Source organism: Copadichromis virginalis, linkage group LG11 (genome assembly GCF_057382275.1).
Source record: "Copadichromis virginalis isolate Kocher_CV1m ecotype Utaka linkage group LG11, C_Virginalis_male_GT1.1, whole genome shotgun sequence".
NCBI classification, from domain to species: domain Eukaryota; kingdom Metazoa; phylum Chordata; class Actinopteri; order Cichliformes; family Cichlidae; genus Copadichromis; species Copadichromis virginalis.
In genome coordinates this window covers 33,274,167-33,293,693 of record NC_140628.1, presented here as the reverse complement: position 1 = coordinate 33,293,693, position 19,527 = coordinate 33,274,167, and the positions used below count along the sequence as shown (strand labels likewise).

Genomic DNA, 19,527 nt, shown 5'->3' with positions numbered 1-19,527 from the left:
ATTACAGAAATGTGACTGCATTTTCGGTTTTCCTATCTTGTTTTTTATGTTCTTTTTAGCACTTCAGACTCATGACAAAACTTTGACCATGTAGATATGAGCAGGTACAAGTTTAGGGTAAATGTAGTACTCTTGGTTTCAAGACTTAACTTATTTCGTCATTACATTGAGTTTCAATCTGAATCAGATGACCTCATATACAAAATATATCATTATAGTGATATATTAATTTCTATTTATAGATGTATTTTTGAGTCGTTGTTATAGACAGGGAGCAGTAGCGCACGTAAAGGTTGAGGACCAATAGACTCATTCTTCGTTACGTGCGGATTTGCAGCTCCGACGCATGGCACCGCTCCAGCCTTAAATCTGTGTGACTTTTGCTCCGTGAGCTGAGCAGAGGGATGGAGATGCGGAGAGCGCAGCATCAGTAGCACCGCGGTTTGAGCGCAGGAGCTTCTCCACAGAATCAACCACTCCCAACAACACAGACAGAGACACAGCCGACCTAAATTACTTTAGTAGCGCAATTATTGGAAAACTCCCGGAGGTATTCGGCAGTTGGAAAAGGAAATTAATGAAGAAGGAGGGCGAAGTAAATTGCGCGACTCTAGCGTGACAGATGTTGGAAAAGTCTGGCTGAATGTAGACCAACCGAAAAGGGAGAGGAGGGAGAGGGAAACCGTCCTTAACAGAGATGAGTACGCCTTTCTGTGGGAGATGGGCAGTGAGAGTTTAAGCGCTGAAGGCTTTAATGCGATGATTCAGGTGAGTTTCTTTATTTTCCTACAAACTACTTTGTAGGGTTCCATGAACCAGTCATAACAGAAATAGGCCACACTATATTTATTTAAAGCACGAGTTGAGCTTAGGTTTGGTCTTCATCTTAGGGTAGGTGACTCTAAAACGAGCCAGTGTTTACTTTATATTTTATTTTTATGTGGAATCGCTAAAGTTCGCATTCTTACCACTAGTCGCAGTTCTGTGAGAACTTAAACAAAATTGAAAAAAAAAAATGAACCAAACATTTATATTAATTATGTATTTGTAGCCTACACCGTGTTTCTATAACATTTAGTCCAAACCAAGTCTGTAGAATTGCAAAACAGATAGTAAAAATATCATAACAGTTATAATGTGAAGAACTTTTGTGCCATTTATTGTGAGTTGTCTGGAGATTGCCAGGGCTGAGTTTAAACACTGACCTATATTCATGCTATTATTCCTTTTTTTCCTGTATGCGTTTATTTATTTTATTACTTGAAACCACAAAGATAAACATACCTTTAATGTCACTTTAATGTTCAGCCAAGTTTTTTCTAGAGGTCTGCTTGTTTCTTGTTGTTGTTGTTTGTGTTGTGGAGTTAGAGTGTCCATGGGAACAGTAATCCTCAGGATAGTTTGTTCCATAAACCTAAAAAAGGGCCACAGCAGACTTTGTTTTAACAGCGTTTAGGCAGGATTACTGACAGCTGTAACTGCAGCCTCATTTCCCCTGGGGCAGTGCAAGTCCCTCCGTTTGTCTTTATACTCTATACTACTTTGTAGTATACGCCACAGTATTTTCAGTACTGTCGCTGAAAGATATGTTTGTCAGTTTGCTATTATTAAAGATATGATCATCACCTCACCTGTAGTCAGGATCCACATTTCAGTGAAGGTACAGATATGAACTCAGACCAGCAGCCAACTCTTTGTCCCCCCCTCCTGTCATAATGAGGACACACATCATATCGGTTGTGGCTCAGGAGGAGCAGATCACCATCAAGGGAGAACCAAGGATTTGACACTTGGGATTCTGCCAAATGGCAATTTAATCAGAGGGCATTTTATGCACAGGAAGTATGTCAGTCTCCTTGTTAGAAACTGATTTATCTGGACTGTTATATTGGGCAGCCACTCCAGACCTCAGTTGATTGGAGCCTTAGGCAAAGAAGTACAAGACAAGTTTTTAATTGTTTTTCACTTTTATTGCACAGCTTCAGTGGCAGATATATGCAGCTGGGTCTTGAGGTATGTTGGTTAGACAGTGACTTTGCATGCTAATGTTGTGGTGAGTTTATACATTTATCTGTATTATTGCTTGCATGATATCATAAAGAATGAAATTTTTCTCCTTTGTTTTAATGTTAAAAAAACTTTGATGATGAATATTAAGGGCTTTTTTGTACTGCGGGAAACTCAGAACCTTTGAATTTAAATTTCAGATCCCACTTTAGGTCAAAGTAGGTAAAATTAAGTGGAGTATAATCAGCTTTGGTCTGCTTTCTATATGCTCCCAGGTAGAATCCAGACATTCATTTTATACCTGCCAAAGAAATGATCTTGAAGAGCTTGGCCAGATAAATAGTGTAGTTGGCTCTTTGGTGGAAAGAAATATCATCACCCCTTCAGTTATATATATATATATGTGACTCACATGAAGACTGAAATTATTATAAATTTAAATTAAAACATACTTTCTCTTCAACTGTCAACACTGTCAACCATCCCACTTGTTTTCTGAGGTAGAGATTTTAGACAACGTTTTGCTTAATTAGAGTGTGCTGTCTACACGATTAAAAAAACATGTTTAGCTGTTATTTGGCAGCTTGAACCTAAAACATTTGTGGAAATAAATATTCTGTAGAAAGAGAAAAAATCTTTACAAAGAAAAAGCAAGCTGTTGTATAATATTAGGTTTGTATTAATCCTAACACACTGTTTGGGTCAAATTTGACACATTTTGACATAGTCAAAAAATAGTCTAATTGTTTACTGTTGTATTGCTCTTATACATTTTTTCTACATTTTCCTTGTTTTTGAGCAGATTTGACCCATATCTTTTTAGATGGATTTTAGATCTATCAGTGTGGGTCAAATCGAATAAATGATGGTTTTAGGGGATCTTTGAAACTGTAACACTGTATATTGTTATGCGACATTGGTGACAGAGGACAAGAGAGACCTTTACACTGTAACAAGAGCATCACATCACCTATAGCCCTTTATTATTTCCTCACATATCGCACAGAGACAGGCACTGACTGATCATGGGGTAATCTGAAAAACAGTGAAACAGTAAAACAACATATATAGGAACAGAAATCATACAGAGGTCAGAGGATGATTTGAGACATGGTGCCTTGACATGAGATCTGGAATAGATAGACAGACAGACAGACTATTTACACATTAAAACTAATCTGTAGTTCAAAAACTCTTTTACGCACGTATTATGAGGGAATCCTTGGCTTTACATACTGTAAAGGCACAGATTAAATTGGGCACTTTTATAAATTTTGATTTGATTTATTATATAGCACAACTTTTGCTCATGTATTTATGGAACTTGTGTTTTCCTAACTTGTATGGTTAATTACAAGCAAACTTTTTTGTTCAGCATCCGTGAAGACAGCTTAAAAAGAATACTTTACAATACTTCAAAATGACACACATTTCCATATAAACCCATCACATGAGGAAAAAAAGAGACATGTAGGTGGGAGATTACTTCACTGCAGCTTTGACTTCTTTCCAACAGCAGCTTCTTAATACCAGGCTCCGCCAAAGAGCTGTCTGGGAGAAGGTATATTTTAGCCTGGAACAATGCATCCTCATTTCCCCAGCCGCAGTTTCAATCTTAACAGCTATGAGATTAACATCACAGTTCCATTTAGGAAGGGCCAGAGTCGTCTCTATTTTTTGAGGCGACTGAGGTCCTTCAACATCTGCCAGAAAATGCTGAGGATTTTCTATGAGTCTGTTGTGGCCAGTGCGATCCTCTATGCTGTTGCATGCTGGGGGAGCAGGCTGAGGGTCGCAGATGCCAACAGACTTAATAAACTGATCCGTAAGGCCAGCAATGTTGTGGGGATGGAGCTGGACTCCCTCAAGGTGGTGTCGGAGAGGCGGATGCTGTCCAAGATAAAGACAATGTTGGATAACACCTCCCACCCACTCCATGACATGTTGGTCAGTCACAGGAGCTCGTTCAGTGAGAGACTGAGATTACCGAAAAGCACCACTGAACGACACAGGAAATCATTCCTGCCTGTGGCCATCTCCCTGTACAACGCATCCACTTAACACACTGTTTGCTGCTACAACTACACATGTTTCTTTTCCAAATATTTATTTATAAGTGACTTATGTATGTATGTATGTATATATATGTATATATTGTACTATTCTTAGTTAGCGTATTGTCTGTCTTGTCTTAATGTTGGTTTAAAATGGAGCACTGTAACAAAAAATAATTTCCCCCAGGGATCAATAAAGTATTCTGATTCTGATTCTGCCCCCCCCCCCCCCCCCCCCTTTCCTTTTTGTGCAAAAGCTAAATCTCTTAATCATGTGCGGTTTGCCTTTTCATCAGTCTTAACTTATCCTGGTTTTGGAGGGATTGCACATGAAAACGACTCGTGTACTGTATCCAGGGCAGAATCTGCACAGCACATTTGAACTCACAGTACACAACACTCACTATTCAGGCCACATAGTCATTTGAAGTCCTTTTGTAGATGAACAGAAACATCAGATGTTTACTGCCACTGGAGGAATGTAGTCAGGGCTTGAGTAAAGACTTGAAAGCCACTGGCCCATTGCTTGTGTTAGCAGCAGTCTTGTGTTGTTTGGCCATGAAAAAGAAAAAAATATGTAATAGAGGATTTCTTTCATGCTACATGTTTTTCTAGGTTGTGTTTCCATTTTCATGATGCATGCGTCCTTTCCGGTTTATTCTATTATTTTATTCATCTGTAAGCCATTAACCCATTTCACATGCGAAGACTAACCCAACGTCCAACAAAGAGTAAAGCATAGGCACTTCCTAAGCTTTTCTATGGTAAGCGTCCTGGATTGTTTCCTTCAGGGTAAGATATTGTGAGGGCAAGGAAAGAGAAAATCAAAAGGGGCATGTTACAGTATGTTACTCTTATTCTGTTTGTGTATTTTTATGACTCTGATGTTTTTTTGATCTACTTAATTCTACTGGTTGTCAGTCAGTGAGTGTGCTTAATTTTATCATCAAGTAGTTGTTGAGTCATACACTGGGGCCATTCAAAGCACCTCACTTCAGAAAAAATAATGTATAGTGTGGTGGTAACACAGTTGCTAGTTTAATTCCAGACAAGGACATAAATCCCCTTTGGGTGTTGCAGCAGGAAGGTCATCCAACCTAAAACTCTGCCAAATCAAACATGCAGAGCTGAAAGTTAGCATGCTTCAAACCATTGTTGTGGTTACTGGAAGCTCGATATGTCATATACAGATTGAAACCACAGTAGGTCTCAAGCTTCTCGATCAAGCTGTTTTGTTGTCATTCACACAACTACTTTCATCAGTTTTTGTATGTATAACTGCGTGCAATTTCATGAATGTCTACAAGGACATGCTGTTCAAAAGCACTTCCTCATTTGTATTATTCATTGAATCAAGTCTACAAAGGCACACAGAAAACAGTCTGTGAAGAGATAAAGAGAATCCAGTTTGATGCAGTTAGTATAAATAAGGCTGTGACCTCAGGGCTTTTGCTCCCCCTTTTAGTGCAGACATTGTGAATAAAGGGTTTAGGCTTTAGAATTTGGGCTACATTAAACATGAACTAGTTTTTCTGAAGCAAACTCAACTTCTTAGTAACCTACCCTATCTTTATTCGCTTTATCCGCTATTGAAAATATCACTTCCTGTCCGCTAGGAAGATTTAAAAAAGCAAACGTCTTCAGGCCATTACCCGGGTCCTTTTTCTGACCCCATTTAGCCATAGTCATAAAGGCTGGACAATATTTGCTCTAGGTCAAAAAATAAACAAATAGAGAACTAGATGGAGTGGCCAATCAGAAATTTTCAAAGAAATAATTAAAAGTAATTAATACAGTATTGTGAACTGGAGTAGTCAAAAGCTTATGTCCTTCTTGTCACATTCATGGCTACTGCTGGGCCTCACATTGTAGTATTTCTTTCCATCTACATGGTGTAATTGATTGCTTCTCAATGTAAAAATACAAAACTATGTATATTAGACCTAAAATTTCCCTCTTTCAGAAAAAGAAAAAGCCGTATTGTTTAATGCTGTTACTCCATCAAGACGTCTTCACTGTGTTTTGGTGGAAGATCTAATGACAGAGCGTGTTGTACGCTGTTCAAATCACCAAGCTCTTTAAAAGAATACTGTCTCGAATTTAGCAGTGCAGTTCTTATCAGAACTTTATCAGACAATTTGGGTCATTCCATCTCAAATCTATGCGGGTCTTCTACTCGACCATCTCCAATTTGCATAAAAATGTTATGGTCCAAAGTTTTTTCTTCTCAGTCAATTTGTATTTTTTCTTATTTTTGTTCTCTTTGGACAGATTTAGGACAAAAGTTATGCAGAAGTTGGATGGCAAAATTCTACCATGTTCATAAATATTCATTATGTCCAATTCGTCATTGACGATGATGAAGAGTCCCACTCAAGGCACTGACAATAAACCCCCATTTTATGAAATTAATAAGAAAGGGGACTTGACCAAGTTTTTTTTTCTTTCCCTTTTTTCTGGTGAGATGGGACTAAGTCACTTTCTGAATAGCATTGATTTGTTTCCGTTTGCTTTTGTGTTGCTAAGACTGTCTAGGCAGGCTTGTGGTAGTAGCCTTGGCTGCTATCAGATTAGCATTAGCATTAGGTCTTCTAAAAAAGAAAAGCTCAACCTGCATAAAAGGGAAGATTATGGAGTTGGTGGATTTCTGTGAAGTAAAAGTTCATTCTGTCTTTGGTGTTTGTAGTGATTTTATAATTTGGCTTATTTTAGATAAAAAAAATATATATATATATTGGGAAATGTGATCAGAAATGTCTTTATAAGACATTTTTTAAGGACTTTTAAATTTCATTTGTTTTCTAGTTTTCAGTTCTCAATTTTCTCAATTTAGGCCTTTTAGCTATTTTACCTCTTAATTGTTTTCCTTTCCCAGATTCCTCCAGATCATTCTTTTCTCCTACGGTTACTTATTTCTACTATTTTCTCTTCCCTTTGGTTCTTTTCACCGTACTTTTCAGTATTTCTTTATTTCATACTTTATATTTCTTCTTTTTACCTCACACATTAGTTTTCTCTTCAATGTTTAATGTGTTAAAGTGTATTTTTTTTTATAATTTTCTTTGCACGTTACTTTTGCTGGTAATCTTTAATTCATTGGAATTGTGTAGGATCCAGGTAGTTCTCCTGTCTTTTGTCTTTCATCGCTATAGAAACATAATTTATCAATAAGCAGTTTAAGACCCATTCTGCTGTTCTGATTGCAGCTATATTTTGCACTCGGTATGTAAGTTGTCCTGAATTATTGAGTTTTTCATCTATGATCTGTTGCAGGTTAAGAGCCCTCAGCTCCCTATTAATGTGTGACCTCCCATTATCTCTTTGTTGTATAATGATGGATCCAGTGCATCATATCAGTTAGCTGAGATGACCTCATTTGTCACATCACATAGGGTGCTGCGCTGAATCTAATTCCCTTCCCTCATTTATTTGTGCTATTATTAATATTGCAGACGGTGCACTTTGCATGACGTTGCACAGAGTCTTAACTCTCTCCTTGTCGGAATGAGGAATTACAGCAAAGTGCTTTACCCAACACACAGTCTGGAACAAGGCTGATGTGAGTGAATCTGTCACTGTGACCCAGTTCCACCACACATTAAATTGGTAATCACACCAATATTCAGTCACACCATACTTAATGTGTCTGTTCTTTGTTCCGTCTTTTTTTCTCTTGGCAAAATCAATGATAGTGACATGCATACACCAAGAGATAATAGAAACAGAAAAAATACACAACTCTTGAAGACAGAGGCACAGAGACACACGCTAATTATTTATAACCAAGAGCTTTTAAAATTTGGACACTGTTATGATGGGCGATAATGGAGTTTGTTCTTGAGAAAAATCTTTACCATGTTAAAATTAGCTTCATAAATCAATCAGTGATCTTTGGCAAACAATTTATACAGTCCTATTTGTCCCAAGCAAAAGCTTATAACCATACTGAGATATTTTCTTCTTTGTCTCAGTTGGATGTGTCAATTTCAAACATGCAACCAGGCAAGAACAATCCTCCTTTGCTATACTTATATATTCACAGGTCTTTGCTTTCCTCCCAGCATTTTAGAAGGTGATCAAATTAGAAATGTCTTGCATGTGCTCCACACAGTTTGTAAAATGTTGGCAATGAATGCAGAGATTGCGTAATGTAGACATGAATTATGTGAAGATTAGATTCTACCATCACAAACTGGATTACGTAACAACACCTGGCACCTGATATGTAACTGCCTATTATTGTTTCATTCATTAAAATTTGCATAACATATCTTAAGTCCCGCAAATTATATATATATATAGATATATATATAGATATAGATATATAGATAGATAGTAGCTACATGATTGTAGTATTAATCGTAATTTTAAACCTAAAGAACTATGAGAAAATATGAACCATATTTCATTTTGCATCTGTTATGTATATCTTTAACATTTCCGTTGGAGCTGTTTATAAACCCACGTGTTGCTCTTCGACTCTCCGATAGGCTGCTAACTGCAGCCAATAAATAATCGTGTAAGGTTTCTCCTATTTGGACAGTATTCATAAACCAGTTGTGCGGCCAACAGCAACTTTAGTTTCTTTAGAAGATACACAATGCTGTTGAGTTTATATACAATTTACAAAGCTACTGAGCCAAGCTTGCTAATGTTTAGCTGATGTAAAATACATCCATTGGCATATATTTTATGGCCATTATAAGCTTGTTTACGAGCATCATTATAAATACACAAAGACATTAAACAGAATTTTTTTATGGAGCACCAAATTTAAGTCTTTTAATATCAAACATTTTTTAAGCCTTTTTATAACTTTTTGTTTTTAAGACCAAGGAGAAAAAAGTAATAAAATGAAACATGTATGTACTTGAATAATACCGTACAAATTCATAGTATAGCGTGGCCTAGATGCAAGAACTCAGAGCGTTATGCTGGGTTAACATTATGCAATTTTGTGATGTACTCGATGAATGATGACAATGTAAAAGAATAGTGTCAATATTGTGTTTGTGGCTCTGTTATACTGTAAGAAAGTTCAGTATTGGATGGCATAACTGTGTTGTACAGTACACAGTGCTTTACTTTAAATTCAGAACAGTAAGGCATGCTAATCTGTTTGCCCTATTTTAAAATGCATTGTGTTTTCATGTAACCTTTAGATAAAACACAAAGTTAGTGTACCTCAGGTTGTTTCGCAAAATGTTTCACAACATGAAAAAACATAACTTCACATTATATCAGATCCAATATCAATTTTAAAAAATTAGGGCATTACATGTAAGTCCTTTGCTAAGTATAACTGCTCTTCTTTCTCCCCATCTTGTCTTTCTTACATTTTTCTCAACGACGTTATCCTGTACTCTTTTCTGTCCTTGGAAAATGCATTAGTGTGCCTTCAGATAGCAGACACATTGTGTGACAAACTGCACACTGCACAAACAGTTAGTGACATTTTTTGAGCTTATAAAAATATTGCATTTGAAATTGCTTGCCACTTAAAAAATGTTTCTGCCTTTTTGCTAGCTTCTCTTCTGTAGGTACTGAAGTATTACAACCACAACTTATAAATATCCAAAAAAAAAAAAAATCCAAAACCACAGTTCCAGATCATCCCTCTGCGTACAGCACTATAAATGATGCATAAATTATGGTTTTGCTTCTTTCATCTCTTTGTATACAAGTGATCAATTCACCTTGTCTTTTGCCTTTTATGTGTTATATATTTATGTGTTAAAAAATTCTCAGAGATTTCATTGGAGAAGAAAACTGAGTTAAATTTATACAGCACATTTAAAAGTAGAGTGTTTTGTATGCTCCAGTCGTGGGACAGTATACAAACAAATAATGGAGGAACTATATTGTGGGCTGCAATTCAAAAAAATAAATCTTGAGTTTTTTCACACTTGGGGCCATTTTTTCCATCAAGTGTGCAACGTGTTTCGGCTACAAGATTCTGCATTTTCTACATCTGAACACCAGATCGATAGATCTCTGCAATATTTTTAGTCCATCATACTCTTTGGCAACCTTGGAATCAAGATTTTTTATAAATTCAAATTATTTTGAATCTTTGTTTTTGTTGGTTTCAACAAGATTTCACTTATTAGCATAAGTTAGTGACCAAATGTGTGACCCTGCTCTCAATGGGGTAAAACTATAGTCGGTACTTTTGCAACTGTAGCTCCTTTTGTGATTCAGTTTTTCTCTGAGCTTTTACACTTGTATTTCAGATATTTTCTTTATAGATGTGCCTCCTGACATGAGCTTGTTTACAAAGACTTCCTCAGATACACCCAAAGGGGAAAGACCAGGAGACTTGTGTTTTCTTTCTATGCACTGAACAGCTGTTCTGCCAGTAAACCCTTTAATATTTGCTGCTTGCATGCAGGTCTCAGGGGCCGTCACATTGTAGCAGGTGCCAGAAACCCTTAAAAAAAATGGAAACGCACAGCTCCACCATCTCCCCCATCAAACGTGCTTTTAACAACTTGAGTGCACACACCCACACAGAGAAGACACAAATTCATGCTCTGTGATCCCTGCACTGTTGTTCTGTTCCAGTCTTTTTAATTGGGGATTTGAGCCAGGCTCTTGTCTTTCTCACTGTGACAAGCTAAAAATAGCCCTTTGACAAGTGTCAGAAAACTCAACCGGGCTCAGACTGTGCATTCTGTGTCAGATGGGGCTGCTTGGCGCAGGGATTCAAGCTTGGGGCATCGAAATTCAGTGGAGTGGATACTGCCAAACTGTCATCCTGTGGCCCATGTGAGCTCATGTTCCTGTTCCATGCACCTGTTGCTAAAAGAACTTTTCTTTTCATCTCAGTAATTGGATTCTGTCTGTCACAATTCTTCACATTTTGCTTGAAGTCCTTTGGTGACAAAGCGATCGAACATTAAAGAACTCAGCTAAGGTGGAACTTTAAAGGGCTGAGTTTCAGAAAGACGTCCCTCAAAGCTAATGAAACCACAGTGCAGGCTACAAGAGAAGTTCAGGTTAATTGAGAGTCATTGCCTCTTTCTTCCTCGTGGCAGTGTTTTAGCAAAGTAATGATGCAAATTGCTTTTCAGTGAGTAAATACATGGATCATGTTAGGTTTGATGAATAAGAGGAACAGCAAAAATGTCTCATTTAAGCTGTGTTTCACATTTCTGGCATCAGCATAAACAAACAACATCCATACTCATGAAGCCATCTCAGTGACTTTAGTAGTCACAGCAATCATTAATGGTATGCTACTTTTAATTTAAATCATTATAATCTTAATTCCTGTGGAAGAACACAGCAACTTCGGACAGTGAAGAAATGACTGAACCTGCAGCAACACTAGGGCAAAGAAGAAAGTCCAAATGTTAACATGGGTTGGAAACTAACCACAGACTGATGTAAGGTGATAAGAGCCCGAACTGAGAGGCTTGATGAGTTATGTCTGATGAAAGAACAGAGAAAGGGAAAACTGAACAGAGTATGGAAGGTGAATTATGTCGAACAATTATGCGACAGTTGGAGCCCATCCAAAATACTCTGCCAAAGAATTGTCTGATGAGATGTTACATCACTGATATTGTTTGCATTTTGGCAATGTGAGGGGTTATTAGGTAAGAGCTGGCATCTTCTTGGCTTTAGGCGAGTGGATATTTTTGACTCATGCATAAAAAGGTTTTTGCAGGGTCATCAAATGGCAGCTTCATATTGGTCAATCAGAGTCTACAGTATCTTGCCAGACTCTGGCAACATAAGCAAATCCCAGGAACTGGATGGAACAAGTTCTCACAGTGATCAAACAGCATGCTTACTAAACAGAATTAAACTGAAATGAACCTGAAGTGACTTCTTAGAAATGACTGCAGGGTATTTCTAAGAAAAATATATAATAAAGAAATACAAATATACATATATAATTGAATTAACCAGAAATAATAAAACACTTAGAAAGACTGAAAAGAAATACAGGAAACGTTTTATTATTAACAACTCATTGTGATTCAAAAATGAAACAAAATATAATAAAAATAAGTTATTTGCAGAGTGTGATTTTCAATAAATGATTTTTTAAATCTATTAATTTAAATTGGTAGCTTGTTTTGGAAAAAAATGTATCCATGAAAATAACTGCAACTATAGTAGGCAAGACTATTAAACCTGTTTTTGTATTCCCAAAGGTAACCACAGATTTGTATTTATTTATTTTATTAAATGGATTAATTTAACCCATAGTCTCCTCATCTTCAGTCTTCTTTTCTAATTCCCCCTGTAGGAGGTCTTCTGCAGTGTGTTGACCCTCGTTTGCCTGCATAACTGCAAACAGTACTGTAGTAAAATATGATGATCTGCTAAACTCTTTTCATCTTCATCTCATTCAGTTAGCTGTGTAGCTTTTGGACTGTAATGACCTATTGTTTCTTAGTGGCATATTGTAAAGCCACACATGGATCAAGGTAGATTTGGAACACAACCAGAATATCCCCCCATGCATGCAGCAGCAGCTGTACTTTCAAAGAAGCCCAGTCACTGACAGGGAAAGTCATTTGCACAAAAAACAAAATTGAAAGTTGCAGCACTAAGAAATGCTGAGGTAATATTTAAAAAAATAGATACCTCTGTATATATTCAAATTTTTAAAAACAGTAAAGCTTTTAGTATTTTTATTTTTGTGTATTTGTGTTTATCTTGACAGCTTAGCGTCTTAAACCAATAAAAACCATGCTGTAGTCAATTACTGTGCATGTGTGAGCAACTACAGAGTAACACATATTTAAATGCAGGGAGTTCTCCTGGAAATACAGATATAATGTCTGATTTATTTTCATTTGTGAAGGTTACAAAATTTAAGGGGGTACTCAGTTTTCCATTTGTGCCAGTCTTTGACAAATGCACTGACAGTGCACTTTTTGTGTATGTTTTTCATTCTAATGAGAAATTGTATTATTAATAGAAACAACAAGTGTTTCAGTATGATAGAAAATAGTTAAAACAATTAACACTGTAACATGACACTCATGTGACCACAATCCACACAGGGTGAGAAATAACAAATTCATTTATTTCCCACTTTCTAATTTGATGGATGGGTCAGTCCTGGGTATAACTCTGGAGTCGTGACCTTTGGCTGGACTGTATCTTTATGGTGTGCAGATAGACACAGGGGAGGTGTGAAACCAATTGCTGATTGGCTGGAAGGTCTCGGCAACTGACAGGGTACAGGCCTGGGATATCTCCCAGCTGTCAGTCTCTGTCTCTCACAACTTAGCTCGGGGGGGGGGGTATCAGCATATTTAACTTGTGAACCCCATCAATGGACAAAGTAAACCAATGCAGTTTTGTAAAATACTATATTTGCTACTCATGGTCCATTTCTTTAGGTTTTTATTTATTTTTTTTTTTTTACAGTTTTTAAAGAATATAAATTTAATACCATGTTATGTATTTTTTGCCATTTTTAATAGTTGAAGAACTTGAGCTTGAGATCACATATACTACATAAAATTAGCATAACAATTAACCTGCAGAAACAAAATAATAATAATAGTAATAATAACAATAATAATAATAATAGTTCACAAACACCAGTAATAAAACGTAGCATTTTACAGCCGATTTGACTTTAGCTGTGGTCAGTAAAAACTGGGAAATCACCAACTATGCCTGGCTGACGTCCAACATTTATTGGTATCTTTCTTGTGTGACTGCACTCTAATATATTGGTCTAAAAGGAGCCCTGTGAGTCTAAGAGCACAAGTGTTGGGTTTGTGAGTCAGCGCTCCCAGCCTGCCAGTATAAGAGCTGTTTGCATGAAGAACAAGGATGAGACAAAGACTGTAGAGCTCTGGGACTGTTGGCAACTCAGGCACTCAGAGGAGAGGCTGCAGCGAGGGTGGGTCCACACTCTGGAAACTGTTTGATGGTGAAGAGTAAGCTGCAGCTGCTGCAGGTCAGACACAGTTTGGCTTTAGTATTTTGAGGATTATTTTTGTATTGTATCTTTTTTTTATATGAAAGGAAATATCCTGTGTGAGAGCAGTTCAACTTCTGGACTTGGAGGTTTTCATGCAGCTGTGGAAAAGTGTTAAGAATTAAGATTTGTTTCTTTTAACATCTGTTAGGTAAGATTTGTTCTTCATATTTTAGCAGGTCTTAGTGGTAGTTGTTGGAGAAGGGATGCATAATTTATATTAGATTCTACATTCATCATTTTCTTAAATTCAACTGGCAAGCCAGACAGCAGCATTATGTAATTTACTGATATTTCACTTTGCAGCATTTTACAGACAGCAGGGCTCTTTTTTGACTCTGTTCCCTAAAGTTTGGAGGTTGCTTTTACTTATCACTCAGTTTCTTCACTGATTATTTTAGAATATGTTCATACAAGATTTATGCTGTAATATTTTCCTACTTAATTTGTACCAACAATGGAGGCTGCTTTGTGTTATCATGTCTTCTAAACATCTATATGAAAATATGTTTATCATTATAGTGCTTTACTCTAAAGCAACACCGTAGAGCAAATTAAGGTACAATTTAAACAAAAGATATTTGTGCACAAGTCTTGATGGATTCAATAGCTCTAACACTGACTGCATTAATATTCTGTTCATAGTTGTGAGTAATTAGAACAGATATAAAAATAGGCACTTTCTGTTGTTCACTTCCTTATGTAAAAATGCTGTTGCAATGCACCTACTGACAAGCAGAATTAATTATGCAATATACTGATTGCAGGACTCAAAATTCACACAATCTTGAATTCTTGATTTCTTTCACTTTGGCAGTGATTGGTTTAACACACTGGTCAAATGGTTGTCTTCCCCTCATGTGAGGTGCACACTGGTGCCTCAGACACTATTCTGTGTGTTGCCAGATGCTACAAAATGAATCATTTAACTCACAGGACTGGGTTGCCTTCTGAGAAAGCTGTGTTTGTGGTGGTTTTTAATCCATTTGGTTTGTCCTGCTAGGAACACTAAGCTGATTAAATAGATGGGGTTAATAGATCTTACAACTAATAAATGTTGAAACTTACTCAGCCTGTTGTGGAGTTGCCATTTTTTCACTTAGTTAACCTTGGTTTTTCTGATTTTCTTTTATCCTCAGGTGACACAAAAGGGCATGTTGTTGACAGAAAATCATCAGTGGACTTAAGCTTGACTCCAACTTGACTGCCACTGGTTATGAAAATCTGCACTTCAAAACTAAAACGGTATGTTTTGATTAAAATGTAAGCTTGTGAGGGCAGTGAATTCAATACAAATACATTTTGCTTACACTCTGTCTTAGAAACATTAAGCTCCTATAGAGAAAAACACCTTTATAAATGTTTTTAAAAAAGGTAATTATGTGCATCTCTTTTCAGGCCGGGCGTAAGATGTTTGTGGAGTCAGTCGTCCGATGGGGCTTGTGGAGCATCCTGCTCCAGTTTGGACTGGGCGTATCTGCAGGAGGCTGTACTCCAGGCTGTCTGTGTCGACCTGAGCCCAAAGAAGTGATCTGCTCTGGAAAACACTTAAATTCAGTGCCAGGGGCCTTGCCCAGTGATGCCAGACGTTTGGATTTATCCCGCAACAGGATTAAGACTGTGGGACGCCGCCAATTTTCTGGCCTTGTGAAACTTCAAGAGTTGGACCTCAGTGATAATATAATCTCCATGATTGAGGTAGAGGCTTTCCTGGGCCTACAGAATCTCAGGACACTTCGGCTTAAGAATAACCGCCTCAAGATCATCCCAGTTGGGGTGTTTTCTGGCCTGTCCAGTCTAAAATTTCTGGATTTGAGCCAAAATGAGATTTTGGTCTTTCTGGACTATACCTTTAAAGAAATGGTAAATCTGCAGACACTGGAAGCTAGTGAAAATGACTTGGTCTTCATCTCCCAGCGTGCTTTCTTTGGTCTGCAGAATCTACAGGAGCTCAACTTAGACCGTAGCAACCTGACCTCAATTCCCACTGAGGCATTGTCCCAGCTCCAGAGCCTGACACGTCTACGAATGCTACGCCTCACCATTTCTACACTTCCCAACAATGCTTTCCGTAAACTGCAACACCTGCGCAGCCTCCTGATCACAAACTGGCCAGCACTGGACACTATAGCTGGCAACAGCCTAATTGGTCTAAATTTGACCTCGCTTGTTATCAGTAGCTGTAACCTAAGTGCAGTTCCTTATTCTGCACTTCGTCACCTGGTGTATCTGCGCTTCCTGGACCTGTCCTATAACCCCATCACTGTTATCCAAGGTAACCTGCTTGGGGATCTCTTGAGACTTCAGGAGTTACACTTAGCAGGTGGCAGCCTACTACGAATAGAGCCGGGAGCCTTCAGGGGACTAGCCTATTTTCGCATGCTTAATGTGACATCCAATCAGCTCACTACTTTGGAAGAGAGCGCCTTCCATTCTGTTGGGAACCTTCAGGTGCTGCGGTTAGATGGGAATCCCCTAGCATGTGACTGCCGGCTTCTCTGGGTGTTTCGTCGCAGAGTGCGCTTGAACTTCGATGGACATCAGCCCACTTGCTCCTCTCCTGATACAGTAAGACAGCGTGAATTCAAAGACTTCTTAGAGAAGGAACTTCCAAGGGTTTTTACCTGCCGCCCTGCTCGCATCATGCACCGTAGGCCGCAAGAGGAAAGAGTAGAGGAGGGCACTACTGTTCTCTTTTCCTGCAAGGCTGATGGGGATCCATCACCATCTATCACCTGGATCTCATCCCATAAAAATGTGATTTCTCCAACAGGAAGAATCAGAGTTTTACCAAATGGAACTTTAGAAGTGCGTTTTGCCCAAGTTCAGGATAGTGGCACGTATCAGTGCCTGGCAAGTAATGCAGCTGGCAATGACAGTCTGACTGTCAGCTTGTATGTGAAGGGGCTCCCACGCAACCGAAACATGTCTTTCGTCACAGAGGAGGGCTTGGTAGAACCTTCAAATACCCAAGCTGCAAACTCCTCAGCTCAAATGGCTAAGCCATACCCATTCGATGCAAAGACCTTGATCATTGCAACCACCATGGGCTTCCTGTCGTTCCTTAGCTCAGTTGCCATCTGTTTTGTCTTCATGTTTTTCTGGAGCCAGAGCAAAGGTCAAATTAAACACACTGCAACTATTGACTTTGTTCCTCGGTCTTCCGTGGGTGGAGGGGGAGGGGATGGAGGTGATGGTGGCAGATTTACCATGAAACTCATTTAAAGCTGAGTTAGAATTAAAAGGAGCGTTTATATAGAATTTGAGTCCTTCTGTATCACTGGTGATTTCCACTGAGACACTCAAAAACCAACACTACTATTTAAACACCCCCTAAGAAGGCAAATCGGAGCCAGTGTGATGCACTTGTGCCAGTCCTCTTCTAATTTTAGAGTTGAAAGTTCCATCTCAGCACCAACATGGCTGTGTTATCTAACTAATGAATATCTTATGATCCAGGGATGGGATAATGTTAGCAGATTGTAGGTGGAGCTGTCTGCTGGTTGCTGTGCATTTATTTTCAAAGACTTGTACATGGAAAAAGCAATTCCTTTTTTTCTTTTTTGAAGCATGTATTTACTAAACAGTTATAAATCTCATAGGTTTATGTAGTGACTGAGACCACAGTTAGAATTTCACAACTATCATATTTAAAAAGTACCAGGTGCTTGTTTAATCATCTTTATTGTACTAATGTGCTAACTTTTGTTTTCTTTTGCCAACACAATATAAGCCAAGCTAATTCTGGTTAATTCTGCTTAACAATTGAGGTAAAAGACTGTCAATTCAGCATTGGTTGTAAGACTTTAACATGTACATATATAGCCATAAAGCTTTTGATACATGCAATAAATTATTGGAGTAGAGTAGCCAAATAATTTCTTATTCTTAATTCAATTGTTACATTTTGGACATTAGAACTTTTTAGAACGTTTCAAGGTTGCTGCTTTGGAATTGATAGCTAACCCTAATGTACATAGGAATGTATCCTTTCCCTTTTCAAACAACACATTTTTCAGGTCTGTCAGTCTTTTTACAGATGTAGTTAGCATGTGATTACATTTGATGAATCTTTGTTCAATCAAAAATTGCATTGATTTTGCTTTTTATATAAATATATACAGCAGGAAAAAATTTAGCTTTATATATATATATATATTTCTTTTGTAGCCATCCCACCCCACCCTCACCCCTTAAAGACACACACACACACAAGCTAAAAAAACATGTGCCTCAGTAACATTCTCACCATTGACAGAGAGAATGCTCACCTGATCATTTTCATCTTGTAAATATTTAGGTCAAGGGCGTTTGTGTGTGCACTGTTCATTCTGTCATTTTATCTAGTTCTGCGGATTAGTGTCACTCAAATAATGCACTCTTTTTGTGTGTAAACTGAACCGTGTAGATGCACTACGCACAAAGCTTTATTATGCCATGAGAGAAGGATGTAGGTCTAAGGATGCAGCATCCACATGTTTGTCTATTATTTGATATCTTGTAAAAATGACTTTTCAGTGATATGTCATTAAAAGCCTACATTTAATTCTGGTGTGTATCCATGTACGATGATTTATTTGCAATGTTATTGAATTAGAGTGTTTAAAAAGCATCTTATCTCTGCCAGCAGATCTTTACCTGAAATTATTCTATTGTTGAAAAAATTGGCAGCTTTTAGCTTTTTTTACATAACGAAAGCGGTAAGTCTATTGTGAGAAATGGGTGTTTCAGTTTGATACAAAACGTAGCCTTGTTGCCTCACTGTAAGACCGCAAAGCTACAGCTGGCACTCAGCCACACAGATGTACATTTGTGTTTTTCTTTTCTGTGAAGTTGAATGATTATGTGTACAGAAGAATGCTGGTATGACTGCCTTTTATTTATTTATTTATTTTACATTTTTTTCCAGAGCCACGTGTACCACATACAAAATTACAAATAATCTATTTAGTTAGACATTTACTGTCTTTTTCCTTCCTCCTTACCTGCATACATAATTTTTAATGCTGACTCTCTGTTCACAACACAATATTGTCCCTGAGTGTGAGATAAATGTTAAATAATGAACCCTCGTTTCACCTTAGCACTCTTCAGAGACTTGCAGTAAATTCACTGGACAGAAAATAATTTTGTTTGTCTAATGCAGTTGCCCAGAATAACCCAGAAAAATGGAGGACAAAAAATGATAATCACGTGTATGAGCAGAGATTTAAACCCTTTTGGATTACCTCTGCATGTCTCAATCTGTTATATAGGTCTGTCTGGCGGGTGCTATCCTCCAGCCCAGCTTGGCCCGTCATATTATCTATTTTAATACAACTATGTGCTCCCATTGGACAGAAAGCCAAAAAGGCAGATTAAAGTGGTGTTTATAAGTCACTCCCCTCATGACTGGCATGCTCACACCACTGAGAACACCGTGGTCTTTGCTCTTAGTTCGTTTCAGACTCCTCTATTTTTAATGTAACTATGGAAACATTTCTTTACAACATAAGGTGCATTTTAAATTTA

The 19,527-nt window shown here is 37.7% G+C and overlaps 1 protein-coding gene across 2 annotated transcripts; it reads left to right on the top strand.

Annotated features, from left to right (window-relative positions):
* The first annotated feature begins 411 nt into the window (after nt 1-411).
* On the top strand, nt 412-18,562 carry lingo4b (leucine rich repeat and Ig domain containing 4b). 2 transcript variants are annotated; one of them, XM_085472105.1, is made up of 3 exons: nt 412-768; nt 15,156-15,261; nt 15,415-18,562. In XM_085472105.1, exon 3 carries the CDS (start codon nt 15,427-15,429, stop codon nt 17,239-17,241), a length of 1,815 nt encoding a protein of 604 aa, XP_085328231.1. In that variant the 5' UTR covers nt 412-768; nt 15,156-15,261; nt 15,415-15,426; the 3' UTR covers nt 17,242-18,562. The 2 variants fall into 2 exon arrangements, with proteins under 2 accessions (XP_085328231.1, XP_085328232.1); XM_085472106.1 differs by lacking the exon at nt 412-768 and adding an exon at nt 1,977-2,013.
* Nucleotides 18,563-19,527: the final 965 nt, after the last annotated feature.